At 46.1% G+C, this 14,466-nt stretch overlaps 1 protein-coding gene across 4 annotated transcripts in view; it reads left to right on the forward strand.

The window, feature by feature from the left end:
- Positions 1 to 14,466, forward strand: part of LCP1 (lymphocyte cytosolic protein 1) — a 61,698-nt gene that overhangs the window by 18,885 nt on the left and 28,347 nt on the right. For all 4 annotated transcript variants that reach the window (XM_047756315.1, XM_047756314.1, XM_047756312.1 and 1 more), the window contains 6 exons: positions 5,249 to 5,336; positions 5,972 to 6,135; positions 6,581 to 6,710; positions 9,789 to 9,921; positions 12,036 to 12,117; positions 14,180 to 14,345. In XM_047756315.1, coding sequence (XP_047612271.1) covers positions 5,273 to 5,336; positions 5,972 to 6,135; positions 6,581 to 6,710; positions 9,789 to 9,921; positions 12,036 to 12,117; positions 14,180 to 14,345 — 739 coding nt within the window. In that variant the 5' untranslated portion in view covers positions 5,249 to 5,272. The remainder of the gene's footprint in view (positions 1 to 5,248; positions 5,337 to 5,971; positions 6,136 to 6,580; positions 6,711 to 9,788; positions 9,922 to 12,035; positions 12,118 to 14,179; positions 14,346 to 14,466) is intronic.

Here is a 14,466-nt window from a genome sequence, read left to right on the forward strand (position 1 = left end):
TAAACACTGGGTCGTGTTTCCAGGACTTCCAGCTCCTTCTGCTGCTAAAAGAGATTCTTTTGAGATATCTGTTTCTGTTTGGGCCAACAAACAAATGGGTTCACAGTAATTTAGGCTGGTCACTGCCCTTCTCCTTCACCTCCGAAACTTCAATTCTCTTTTCCTTCAGCTATTAAATCACCGTAGGGTTTTGGACTTTTTTTAATGCGAAGGCTCACTATTTGGCTTCTCTGAGTTGATCCTTCGTGTTTATAGAAATCGCTTAGAAAAATGTGGTTTTCTAAATGTTCAAGGTTTCTTGTCTTGTCCTGCCTGCCATGGTTTAAAAATGGTTTCAAAGTCACATGGGTTTCAAATAACCCTTTTTTTGCTTCCTAGGTCTCTTCCTGCAGTTTTTATGCGAAAATATTTTCTCTGCTTTTCCATGGTACCATGAGCTCCAGATTTTCACTCTCACCCAACACGGTCATTGTGTCCTCTCATCCTCAGCCCTGCCCTTGACCCTTCAACTGCCGTCTTATTTTATGCCTTTACGTGTGCTTCTCACCAGTGACTCAGTGCTCTGCCATCTAAAACTCTCACGTCAAAGGAGAGGCCAAGTTGAGATGCAGAGATCTCATGCGTTCGTTCTCTTGACCTTTGACACTGGGTCATGTTTTCAGGGTAACCAGGGGGAGGTAAGCACCCCCCACCCAAAGCAAAGATCCAAGCCGGGCTTGTAGTAGGAATTCATAAATATCTGTAAATGAATGAATGGATCTCATCATCGCATGACCATCCATGAACTCAAAACAGGAAGGCCCAGGCTTCACCAAAGGCCTTGCTAAATAAAATGCAATGGGGGAGAGCCCTCTCTTGGTGCATGCGTGGACTGGTGGGTGGGGGTCTAAGGAGAGCCAAGCCAGATTAGTCACAAGAATTCAGTAAAGGCTACAAGGTTATGTACTAATTTCCTGCAACAGAAGGTTCGATTTAACACATGAAAGCAAAACTCCCTCCGCTAGAACACCTAGATAGGCTCTCCCTATTATAGTTTTTTTTTTTTTTCCCCCATCTCCCATGGGCTGGACATATTATATCCTTAATGAATAATTGCTGGGTGAATGCATGGGTGGATGAAATGAGTGTCAAACAGAAACACGAAGGCAACGTGAATAGACAGCAAGGAGAGGAGAAGAGACTTGAATCGTAGCTGCCTCTCTACCCTGCTGTGTGATCTGAGAGAGGAAACTTAACTTCTCTGAGCTTCTGGTCCCTGCTCTATGAAGTGGGAACACACATACCTAAGCCATCAGCGTTCACTGAAGGACATTATAAGAAACTCAAAACTTGCGATTCCCACAGCCCACGAGTGTCCTAGGAGAAGATACGGCCTCAGGCCTCAGTTCTGCTGCCCTAAGAAAACCGGGTTGTCTCCTGTAGAGAGTGTGAATTACTTAATTGATGCTATTTCCTTTTTCAAGTTTGGCTTCTAGAGACCTCAGAGCTAGATTTTCAGCCTGCTTCTCCCAAAACGTGCAGTCCCGACCCTCTGTTTGGAGTGTCAGAGCTTTTCCCTGACGTCATCTTATTTCCCCCCTGTTCATTATTCCTTCTCCCTGGTCGCATTATTATACTGGTTTAGTTCTTAGCTTTGGATATATCTTTGTAAGCAAGGCTTGGTTCAGAAAGACAGGAGCTCCTGCTGTGGCACAACGGGATCGGTGGCATCTTGGGAGCACTGGGACTCAGGTTTGATCCCTAGAGTGGTACAGCGGGTTAGGGAAGAGGCGTTGCAGAAGCTGTGGCTTAGGATGTGGCTGTGGCTCCGATTGGATCCCTGGCTCAGGAGCTCCATATGCCACAGGGCAGCCAAAAATGAAAAAAAAGAAAAAAGAGGAGTTCCCATTGTGGAACAGAAATAAATCCAACCAGCAACCATGAGATTTCGGGTTCAATTCCTGGCATCGATCAGTAGGTTAAGGATCCGGTGTTGCTGTGAGCTGTGGTGTAGGTTGCAGACAAGCCTCGAATCCCAAGTTACTGTGGCTGTGGCATAGGCTGGTGGCTACAGCTCCGATTCGACCCCTAGCCTGGGAATCTCCATATGCCATGGTGCAGCCCTAGAAAAGAAGACAAAAAAAAAAAGAAAGAAAGAAAAGAAAGAGAGAGAGGGAGGGAGGAAGGAAAGAAGAAAGAAGGAAGAGAAAAGGAAGAAGGGAGAGAGAGAGACAGAGGGAGAACCAGACAAAAAAAAGAAGACAGGGAAGCGAAGGCAAGAAAGTCGGACAGTACCCGTCTGGGAGGGTTATTGGGATGTGATGAGACTATATTTCCTTACACAGTTAAGCCTCAGCAGTTTCTGTCTTCCATCAGAGAACCCAGTGGACCAGTTACCTTTTTAGATGCAGGGTAAAAATTATCATAAAATTTTATTGATAATAAATATATTTTAAAGGAATTAAAATAATAACAATACATACAATTCCACAGTCTTCCCCTTTGGCTGCATCCGCAGCCTATGGATGTTCCCAGGCCAGGGATCAAATCTGAGCCACAGCTGCCACCCATGCCAGAGCTGCAGCAGTGCTGGGTCCTTAACTCACTGCACCACAGTGGGAACTCCTAATTCCAAAATTTTTTGTCTTTCTTTTTTTTTTCTTTTTTTGGTAGTTCTGCAACATATGGAGTTCCTGGGCCAGGGATCAGATCCAAGCCCCAGTTGTGACCTACACCGCAGCTATGGCAGCACCGGACCTTTAACCCACTGTGCTGGGCTGGGGATGGAACCTTCATCCTGGTGCTGCAGAGATGTGGTCAATCCTGTTGTGTCACAGCAGGAACTCCTAATTCCACAGTTTTAAAATCATGTTTCCTGGCGTTCCCACCAGTGTGTAAGGTGACAAGGAGGTGGGATAGTGGAGATGGGGGCGGTATTTGGGTTTTTTCCACCAAAGGCTCTCAGAGTTGTTTTTTTTGTTTGTTTGTTTTGATTGAAATATAGTTGATTTATAATGTTAGCTTCAGATGAAAAGCAAATGTTTCAGTTATACATATCCATTATTTTTAAGATTATTTTCCATCATTGGTTATTACAAGATAATAAATATGGTTCCCTGGCTATACAGTTGGTCCTTGTATTTATCTATTTTATGGGCAGTAGTATGTATCCATTAATCTCCAATTCTTAATTTATCCCTCCCTAGAATTGTTGTTTTTATTGTTCACGGTAATTTACATGTCAGATTTTTATTCACAGAAGGTTGCTTGGGAAAACAAAAGTTTGAAACCATGGATATATGTATGTGTCAGGACAGTAAACTGGTGGATAATGGATGTGGATTTGCAAAATGGAGCATAATGCATTTTTGGCCTACAGGTTTCTGTTTAAAATTGTTCCCTTTTTTTATGTGGTTGTTTGTTGTCACTGAGAACAAGTACAGCACTCTAAAATGATGTGAAAATACAGAAAAGGGATACATTTAGGAGTTCCTGTCGTGGCTCAGCAGTTAGTGAACCTGACTAGCATCCATGAGGACCTGGGCTCGGTCCCTGGCCTCACTCAGTGGGTTAAGGATCTGGCGTTGCTGTGGCTGTGGTGTAGGATGGTAGCTGTAGCTCTGATTCAGCCCCTAGCCTGGGAACTTCCATATGCCATGGGTGCAGTCCTAAAAAGCAAAAAAAAAAAAAAAAAAAAAAGAAAAGAAAAAAGAAATACATTTAAAACGACATCCTGTTGCAAATTTTAAATATTTAAAAAATTCAATAAATTCACTAAAATGCCCCAAATATAATTATACATATAAATACCCTGTCTTCCGAACTCTCCCCACCAGGAAATTCCAGAAACTTTAATCTTTAATGGAATTTAGAGATAAGAATATAATCCATTTTCTGTTGCATTCTCTTTCTCCCCACTAGAGGGCAGCAATAATGCACAGGGAAAGGAAAATCACTCTAGCACTAGCATCGTTCCTTAATTGGCCAACACTTGCTTTCCTGAGAACATCTAAAAAGTCCCTCAAATTCCCATATATGAATTTTTAGAGTATCAGGTTCTCTTCCTCTTTTTGTAAATATTTAGAGAACTTTATAACTTCCTTTGAAGTTATAAAATTTATCCGTTGGCTCAGCCAAACAGACTCATTTAAAACAACATGAAAAAAAGAAAAAAGGAGTTCCTTGGTGGCTCAGTGGGTTAAGGATCTGGTGTTGTCACTGCTGTGGCTTGGGTCACTGTGGCATGAGTTTGATCCCTGGCCCGGGACCTTCTACATGCCAGGGGTGCAGCTGAAATAAATACAATAAAATAGAATAAAGATATCTCAGAGTTCACATCATGGCTCAGTAGTTAATGAACCCAACTGGTATCCATGAGGACACAGGTTCGAACCCTGACCTCGCTCAGTGGGTTAAGGATCCGGCATTGCCGTGAGCTGTGGCGTAGGTCTCAGACAAGACTTGGATCCTGCGTTGCGGTGGCTGTGGTGTAGGCAGCTGCAGCTCTGATTTGACCCCCTAGCCTGGGAACCTCCATATGCTGCAGGTGCAGCCCTTAAAAAAAATCTCGAAAAAAGACATTTATGTGAAAGTTGTATTTTAATTGTATACGTCTATGCTCCAAACTCCCCTAGAACGTCATGATTTACAACAACTCCCATTTAATCATCTCTTGATTCTGTTGCTTGCCTGGGCAGTTCTGCTTCATGTGATGTGGGCTGGGACCCTGTTCATCTGGCAGCTCAAGCGGGCTGGGGTGTCCGGAATGGTGCACGCCGCTGGCAGGCAGCTGACGCTGGCTGTTGGCTAGGAGCACAGCGGGGGCTCTTAACCAGAGCATCCCCTTCTCATTCTTCACCCGGCATCTTCATGAGGCTTAGACATCTCACAGCACAGCAGCTGGGCTTCAAGAGGGAACATCCCAAGGATGAGCATTCCTAAAGGAGGGAACGTTCCAAAAGGCAGTTTCCAGCCCCAGACAGGGCTTCTCCATCCTTCTACGTGGGTAGTGAAGTCACAGGATCAGCCCAGACTCCAGGAGAGGGAAATAAGCTCCATCAGGGCGAGGAGAGAAACCTGATGAAGCCATCTCCAGAGACACCCCGTGGAGGGTTAAGAAAAGGGCTCTTTCATTCATTGTGGAAAGAAAGTTATGCGTCATGAGGGATGAAAAGGAGTATTTCTTCACCTAGTCAATGGGAAGTGCGTCTCAGTGTGGAATTTTGAGAAGATGCTTAAGTCACTCCTTATGTTGCCCCCTCCCCCGCAGATCTGTTGCCTAAAGCAATAAAAAATGGCCAGAGGATCCGTATCCGATGAAGAAATGATGGAGCTCAGAGAAGCTTTTGCCAAAGTTGGTGAGTAGCCCCGATAGCTCAAGTCACACAATTTTCTTCTTTTTTAGTAGCTTCAGGACAGATTCAGTGAAATGGTAAGCCGAGCAAAATGGGAAAGGGACGGGGAACCCTGTGTGATGTGGGTTAGAGGAGCTGGGGAAACGTCTTTTTGAGAGCTGTGCTTCAAAATATTGTACTTTGCGTAGCTTTCAAAAGTAAGTCTCTTATTCGTATTTTTTCAAAATCGTTCTTTCTGCATCAAAACACGGAATATGAACCCTTGCTCACCTCCAGCTTTTCCTGGAAATGGCCTCTAAGTCTCATCTTGTCTGCTTCCTTTAGTTTCCTTTGCTTGTCTACGCTCCTGTACTTTTTCTTACTCTCTGGCTTTAGGCCTGTGATTTATTTTCCCATCTGCTTCTAGAAGAGCCTCTTCAGATTCTGTTGTCAGAACCTCTGTTTTGAAGTTAGGATGTTGGAAGTGATGCTAATGCCGTATCCAATAGCAACGGGCCCCTTGGGAGATTCTGACTCTGCAAGGGGGTCGGGCCATGCCCCCTGCGCGGCCGCCTCCCCTGCCCCCCAGCCCTCTCCTCCCTCTCTCCCTGTTGTGACCCGAATTGCCCTGAACCTCCAGCTCCTCGTTTGCCTTGCAGACACCGATGGCAATGGATACATCAGCTGCAATGAGCTGAATGACTTGTTCAAGGCTGCCTGCTTGCCTCTGCCTGGGTACAGGGTGAGAGAAATCACAGAAAATCTGATGGCTACAGGTGACCTGGACCGGGACGGAAGGATCAGCTTTGACGAGTTTATCAAGGTGAGGACCACACAGAATCCGAGGAGATGTGTCTGAAATGTGGAAGTTCAGTTTCAAAAATGGCCACAAATATGGGAGTGCCCATCGTGGCTCAGTGGTTAACGGATCCGACTAGCATCCATGCGGACTCGGGTTTGATCCCTGGCCTTGCTCAGTGGGTTAAGGATCTGGCGTTGCTGTGAGCTGTGGTGTAGGTCGCAGACGCAGCTCAGATCCCGAGTTGCTCTGGTTGTGGTGTAGGCTGGCGGCTGCAGCTCTGAATGGAGCCCTAGCCTGGGAAGCTCCATGTGCCACAGGTGTGGCCCTAAAAGACCAAAAAAAAACCCAAAAAACAAACAAACAAAAAATCTACAAACACATCTCATCCTCCTGGCTTCAACCTTGCTTATTCTTTCCTTCTTTTTGATCACGATCGGGTTTCTAAAGATCTATTTTGCTTTTGCAGGTTTTTCATGGCCTGAAAAGCACAGACGTTGCCAAGACCTTTAGAAAAGCAATCAACAAGAAGGAAGGGATTTGTGCCATCGGGGGCACTTCAGAGCAGTCTAGTGTTGGCACCCAACACTCCTACTCAGGTAGGTGTACCCACCAGTGTGTGGGGGCGGGGGTGTGGGGGGACGTGGAGGTGTCGAGAGTGTTCGGAGGCGCTGAGGGGAGAGTGCGGGAAGTAATGCCACGGGATCCGTGTCTTCTGGAGTTACAGCTTCCAAACTCAGTGTTCACGCCTAAGGGGGGGCAAAGAAAGACACACGGTAACGTGAGTTTATTGACGATTGCCTGTTTTCTGATGCATAAGTTGGCCAGCAGTTCTGGCTCTGGGTAGAGTTCAATACCAAATAATCACATCAGCATTTAAAAAAAAAAAATCCATTAAAGGCTGCCGACGTGCCTTTGTAAATCATCTGGACAAAATGAGCTATGCAGGCTCCTACCTCCAGGCTTCATGATTCTTCTCCACGCCTGCTGAGTGGTCCCAAACAATTGTGTTTTCATCGATTTAGAGGAACATTGTATGTGTATTCTGAAGGCTGCCATCCAGCAGCCCTCATGGAATCTTCTAGTAGCCCAGACAGTACAGGAAGCCAGTAATCGCCAAATGGAGGTCTTCAGAACATTAGTTGACCTTAAAGAGCATCTCATGGTTAAGTACCATCTATAATAGTGGAGCCCCAGTTCAGCCTTTTCTTCATAAATACAGAAATTTTCACAGCCTTTTGCTGGGTGAATGGGCACCGGGAATCTTCAAAACAGTAAATGCTGTACGGTGTTTCCCAAACGTTTGTGACTCAGGATTCTTTTGAGAGAGAGAGACGCTTGTTGTCAGTAACACCCAATTTGGGAAACACAGTGCCGGGTTGTAAGGCAGGACTTGAAACTTTATTAAAATTTCTAGAATCAACTTCTGACAGCTTTACGGATAGGAAAGAAAGACCACGTCATAATTGAGTTTATTTCATTGCCATTTCATTCTTTTTTTGTGTGTGTGTGTGTGTGTGTCTTTTTGCCATTTCTTGGGCTGCTCGCACGGCATATGGAGGTTCCCTGGCTAGGGGTCGAATCAGAGCTGTAGCTGCCGGGCTGCACCAGAGCCACAGCAACACAGGATCCGAGCCACGTCTGTGACCTACACCACAGCTCACGGCAACGCCGGATCCTTAACCCGCTGAGCAAGGGGCAGGGTCCGAACCCGCAACCTCATGGTTCCTAGTCGGATTCGTTAACCACTGCGCCACGACGGGAACTCCTGCCATTTCATTCTATAGGGTCTCCCCCACTATTGACAAATAGAGCCTTTCACACACTGAAATGGCATGAAGGGAAGAAGCCATTCCCTTAGGACACACAGAATAAATCGAGATAAAGCACAGATGCTCACAGACACAGGTCAAAACTATGGCAGCTGGACGCCGAGATGCTGAGTGAAGCATTGAGGCGCTCGTGCAGTGCCACTGTCGCTGCTGGGGGTGCCCGCTGCCTCTGTAAGGGCTCCCTGAAGAAGAAACACTGAGTGCTCTTTTTACTTTTAACCTTTTTTTTCCATAAAAGCAAAAATCCCCCTCGGGTTTCTTTTGGTGAGTGAAAACAAGCACTGATGTAGGTCTTTTGTAAAAAGCAAAGTGACATAAAGAAAACTTTCAGGAGTTCCCAGAGTGTCTCAGTGGTAGTGAATCTGACTAGTGTCTGTGAGGACTCGGGTTCGATCCCTAGCCTCGCTCAGTGGGTTAAGGATCCAGGGTTGCTGTAAGCTCTAGTGTAGGTCAATGACGTGGCTCAGATCCTTTGTTGCTGTGGCTATGGTGTTGGTCGGCAGCCACAGCTCTGATTCGACCCCCAGCCTGGGAACTTCCATATGCTGGGGGCATAGCGCTAAAAAGACAAAAAAAAAAAAGTTTGAAAAAGCAGGGGATATCTGTAATGGTAGGCAGAAGCTCAGAGATATTGCAAAAATTGACCGTGATCTTTCCACATTTAAATCAGCAAGGCTAAAGATAGAACTCTGACTTTTATCCTCTAAGCATGAGACCCCATTCATATTTAAATTGTATATAAATTAAATTAAAAAAAATTTTTTTTGGTCTTTTTACCTTTTTCTAGGGCTGCTCCTGTGGCATATGGAGGTTCCCAGGCGAGGGGTCTAATCGGAGCTATAGCCACCGGCCTACACCAGAGCCACGGCAACGCAGGATCCAAGCCACGTCTGCAGCCTATACCACAGCTCATGGCAACACCGGATCCTTAACCCACTGAGCAAGGGCAGGGATTGAACCCGCAACCTCATGGTTCTCAGTCGGATTTGTTAACCACTGAGCCACAACGGGAACGCCTAAAAATTTTAGATATTTTTGTATGTTGTCGACTGAAAAAAAAAATGCACAGCTTGAGAGCTGCAAGGTAAGTTTTATTTGGGGTAACATGAGGACTAGAGCCTGGGGGGCAGCATTTTGGATAGCGCTGAGAAATCTCTCGCAGGAAGTGGGGGGAGGTCTGTGTACATGGGATTTTGGTGAAGGGGGAGGTCCACGCAGTCAGGCGCACATTTTGCAGAAGGTGGCTGCTGGTCTCTTGAAGGTTGCTCTGGTCACGAGGAGCAGATGTCAGTCACCACGAAGGGTTTTAGTGCTTTTCTAGATACGAGGAGATGCGAGAATTGGACTCATAAGATCTCTTCCTGAAAATATCTAATTATCTGAAGACCTGCTCTGCCAGTACTCCCAGAGCACAGAGTGCCTCGATTCTCATCTCCGCGCCTGGCGCTCCTTTCAGGGGCGTTGAGAGTCAGCAGGTGCAGTGGCTCCTGGTTTAATCCTGGTAGAAGCAGATGGCAGGTGCCAGCCTCTAGTTGGTGATATTTACATATGTAAAAGACAGCTACGTATCTATTTGCTTCAAAATATAACATGGTTGCATAATAGAGCCTCGAAATCTGCTTGCTATCTATATGTTTTGTGACCTGGAGTGAACCGAGATCCTGTGCCTGTTTGCCAAAGCACTGGAAATGTTTGAATGTCAGTAAACATGAGATGCTAGGATAATGGACTGGATTAACCTCGCAGTATCTCATTTAGGCACGAGAATCTAAGATCCCCGTGTGTGATTTTCTTCACATCGCATTTTCACTTTGCAAAGAAGTCATTCTAATCATTTACTTGCAGAGGAAGAGAAGTATGCCTTCGTCAACTGGATAAACAAAGCCCTGGAAAATGACCCCGACTGTCGGCACGTCATCCCCATGGATCCAAACACCAACGATCTCTTCAGTGCCGTTGGAGACGGCATCGTCCTTTGGTAAATAGCATCAGCTTCTCGGCTTCCAAAGATTTCTCTAGAATTGTCTGGAATGCCAACCCTTCACTGTGTTTATCTTTTGGCTCACTTCCTTCGGCGCTCAGCGGGATCTGAAATGCTTCTCTGGACTTTCACCTGGCAGGTTCAGGAGAGCATACTGGTTGCAGGAACAGCTCGTAATGAGAAATGAAAAACTGCTTGGGTGGAGGGGAGGGCTGCACGATCCAGAGACAAACATGAATGTAGCCATATAGTAACACAAGGGCAAAAGCGGTTATTTTTGGAATACATGCTTCATCTGAGCATAGCCCACCAAGAGAATACATGTTGGGGGTTTTTGGGGGTGGTTTTGTTGTTTTTGTTTTTTGTTTTGTTTTGGTTTTGCTTTTTTTAGGGCCACACTCATGGCATAGGGAAGTTCCCAGGCTACGGGAAGAAACAGAGCCGCAGCTACCAGCCTACACCACAGCCATGGCACCTGTGGGATCCAAGCTGCCTCTGTGACCCACACCACAGCTCACGGCAACACCGGATCCTTAACCCACTGAGTGAGGTCAGGGATCGAACCTGCAACCTCATGGATACTAGTTGGATTCATTTCTGCTGCACCCCAGCGGGAACTACCAAGAGAACACACATCGTTGAATGGATAACAGTGGCACGACAAGTGAAGCAACCCAATGCAGGTCCTTAAGCAAAGCGACTTTTGGGGGGTTGCTCAGATGCTGAGGGTGCCTGGAAAAGGAGGCAAGTATCCTTTCCACGGGAGGCCTCTCAACACAGTTGATCAGTAAGGGATGTTGTCTCGAAACGTGCCTCTGTGCCTCTTGCTTCAGCAACCACTCTCCTGTCACTGCACGACACCCTGTGGGTGAGGAGGCTTGAAAAGCGCAATCTCAGGTGGCCTCAGGAGTTGAAGGATGAATGGATAGGACTTTGAGCCCTTGTTCTTCTGCTCTGACCCGAGCACTTCCACTTTTGTACTTTATTTAGTAGGGTTCACCATGAGATTTCTTTTTTTAAAAAGTTCAGTAGTGGAGTTCCCATCATGACGCAGCGGAAATGAATCTGACTAGGAACCGTGAGGTTGCAGGTTCAATCCCTGTCCTTGATCGATGGGTTAAGGATCCGGCGTTGCCATGAGCTGTGGGGTAGGTTGTAGACATGGCTCAGATCTGGTGTGGCTGTGGTGTAGGCTGGCAGCTGTAGCTCTGATTGGACCCCTAGTCTGGGAACGTCCATATGCTGCGGGTGCAGCCCTTAAAAGACACACACACATACACACACACACAAATTTAACAGTTAGAAAAAGACATCAAAAACCTAGCCTACTGGACCAGGTTCTGACTCTCTAGGTTGGCACCCAGTGCACTCCCAGGGCTTCCCTCAGCCTCTTTCTAGTTTCACCTCCCCAGCCCCCTGCAATTCAGGCACAGAGCCCAGGGTACTGGTGGAGAGTCATGTGGGTGACCGGGCCCATCAGCAGCCATACTCCCTCTTCCCCAGGCGTGCCCTGCTTACAGCTTGCAACTCTGGCTTTGCCACTTATTGTCCTTTTTAAGAATGTCCTACCCCAGAGTTCCCACTGTGGCTCAGCCGGTTAAGGACCCCATGTTGTCTGTGTGAGGGTATGGGTTCGATCCCTGGCCTTGCTCAGTGGGCTAAGGATCTGGCGTTGCCACAAGCTGCAGCGTTGGTCGTAGAGTCGGCTCAGGTCCAGTATTGCCACAGCTGGGCGTAGGTCACAGCTGCAGCTCTGATTCAACCCCTGACTGGAATATTCCATATGCTATGGGAGTGGCTAGTAGAAAGGGGAAAAAAAAAAAAAAAAAGGAATACCCTTCCCCACCCCCTCCTCCTGCACAAATCCATTTGTGAGAGAATGAAGTCAGACCCTTCTTTCCTGCCTCAGTGTATTAGTGTCACCTCAAGGAACATGAACCTTTCCCGTGGATAGTTTGAATCTCACCAAAATCGCATAACTGACTTTATATCTGTACCCTGGGTAGCACGGATAACATTGCTGTCTTCTTGGCTTGTGGCATTGCTAGAATTTAAATTCAATTCACGAGGCTCTTTTAGTTAGAAACGTGCTTTCTTTGTGTCTCTTGCAGTAAAATGATCAACTTATCAGTGCCAGACACAATTGACGAAAGAACCATCAACAAGAAGAAACTCACCCCTTTCACCATCCAGGTAGGTCTCCCCTGTCTTCCCTCAGTATAGGATTGTGCTTAAAAGAAATGAGCCTCTTAACTGCTAAATTATTCCCCAAACCCAGGCTTTGGGCTGGTGATTTGTCATGACTTTATTTTTTAAAGAAATTTTTTGGTCTTTTTAGGGCCACACATTCGGCACATGGAAGCTCCTAGGCTAGGGGTGAAATCGGAGCTGCAGGTGGCAGCCCACACCACAGCCACAGCAATGCAGGATCTGAGCCATGTCTGCGACCTACACCACAGCTCACAGCACTGCCGGATCCTTAACCCACTGAGCGAGGCCAGGGATGGAACCCGCAACCTCATGGATACTTGTCGGATTTGTTTCCACTGCGCCACGACAGGAACTCCTTTGATTTTGTCTTTTATTAATACAGTGAGGGTGGAGGTGGGGCTGGGGAAGGTTAGTGAATATTAGTACTTGGGGTAATCTTTGCTTCTCTTTGTTTCAGCCAATTACGAATAAAATCTACATTGGCTAAAGTTTTAACTCAGACCTTCCCTGGCCATTTATCTTTGAGCTGATGCCAAATACACAGCATTTTATCTGAAAAGATTAGCCTTTCTAAGAAGTGAGGGGGTGAAAAACGGGAAGTGCTCTGGCAGCCTTCGCTGTGGTCTTGGCTGCAGCCCCCAGTGTGATAAATAGAACTTGCTTTTAGGCCTTCAATTTGTTGATTAAATGGAACCGGGACCGGTAGTAAGTAAGCTGCATTTCTGTGTTGTGTCCCAGTGTTTTAACATTATTGCAATCTTCTTGCTCAAAAACCACGTCTCACTTCTTAAAATCCTGAACAATATATTATGTCCGGTTTGGATTTAAGCACCCCTGTGTTCTTAAAAAATAGGAGCGGTGATCAAAGCAAGAACCATGATTAAATGTATAGGAAGGTACTTACTGTCATTCTTAATCTTGCTGTTAAATTTTAATCTTGGCCGTAAGTGGACACAGTATTTTTCACTTGTCATTTGAGCTCTATGCTATGGCCAAAAGCCACTTTTCTTCTGGTAGCACTCTTCCGGACTTGCTGGTGGCCTGTGTTTTATTTTGGTTTTAATTTATCATGAAACAAGTTCTCCGTATCTTTACCTCTGGTGTCTCCTCCTTTGTGGACCCAAGAATAATAGCACTGTTGACGCTCGAGCACCTTGGTGTCGGGGTGTCAACCCTCCGTTCAGTTGGAATTCTGTATGTAATTTCCAGTCCGCCTTTTCTAGACATGGTCCCTCCATAACTACAGCGCTGAGCCCACAGAATCAGCCAACCATGGGTTACGTGGTATTGTAGTATTTACTCTTGAATAAAAAACCCTGTTATTCAAGTGGATCCCTGTTATTCAAGGGGCAACTGTATAAAGACCCTAGACTGGAAATTTCAGACCCCATTCCAACTGTGTATGCGTTACATACATTGTTACTAGCTATAAGAACATGCAGTTGGTAGTGTGTGCATAGGTATGTGTGTTTGTGTGTGTGTGTGTGTGTGTGTGTACTCAAGGTCCCTAGATATTTTGAATACACAATAAAGTATCCTAGGAAAAACCATTCCTTTTCTAGGAATTTGATTTGTATCTGTTTCATTCCTTCAGTATCCAATCTGAAAGTCAAAACACGGTGTGTTACTCCTTTGTTTCCCTGATTGACATCCAGCAGTTGTGTTATTGATGCCAGCCATAATAAGACAATGACTGCCTTCAAGGGTACCCAAGGTCATCGCTGGCTGATGGAGATGCTGAGTGTGATGCCTCCATCACAGAGTGATGTGGAGAAGAAGACTCACTAGTTTCATCTTGACCAGGATGAACCTTCAGCTTGGGGTTCTGGCTTGACTTGACTAGACACTGCCTGAGCCCAGGATCTGGGTTGCTGGATTTTTCTCTCTCTCTTTTCTTTTTTTCAGTGTTAAAATCTCATGAAGACAGTGCCTCTAGACCTAGGAACATTCCAGAAACAAAGCATTGTTGCTTACTGCCAATCCATGGTGATCATTTGGCATCTGCAAAGTCATGAACCCAACTTGCATGCTTTTTCTCCTGCAGGAGAATTTGAACTTGGCTCTGAACTCTGCTTCAGCCATCGGGTGCCACGTGGTTAATATCGGGGCTGAAGACCTAAAGGAAGGGAAGCCTTACCTGGTCCTGGGCCTGTTGTGGCAGGTCATCAAGATTGGGTTGTTCGCCGACATTGAGCTCAGCAGAAATGAAGGTACGAGCAGAGCCTCAGACGTACGACTGGCGTGGTTTTTGTTAATGCATGTGTTGAGGGCTGTAGGAAGAAGATGTCAGATGTTGTCAAGTTCAGAATCCTCAGTTTGTGAAAACTAGCA

This window comes from Phacochoerus africanus, chromosome 13, assembly GCF_016906955.1.
Source record: "Phacochoerus africanus isolate WHEZ1 chromosome 13, ROS_Pafr_v1, whole genome shotgun sequence".
Lineage (NCBI taxonomy): Eukaryota > Metazoa > Chordata > Mammalia > Artiodactyla > Suidae > Phacochoerus > Phacochoerus africanus.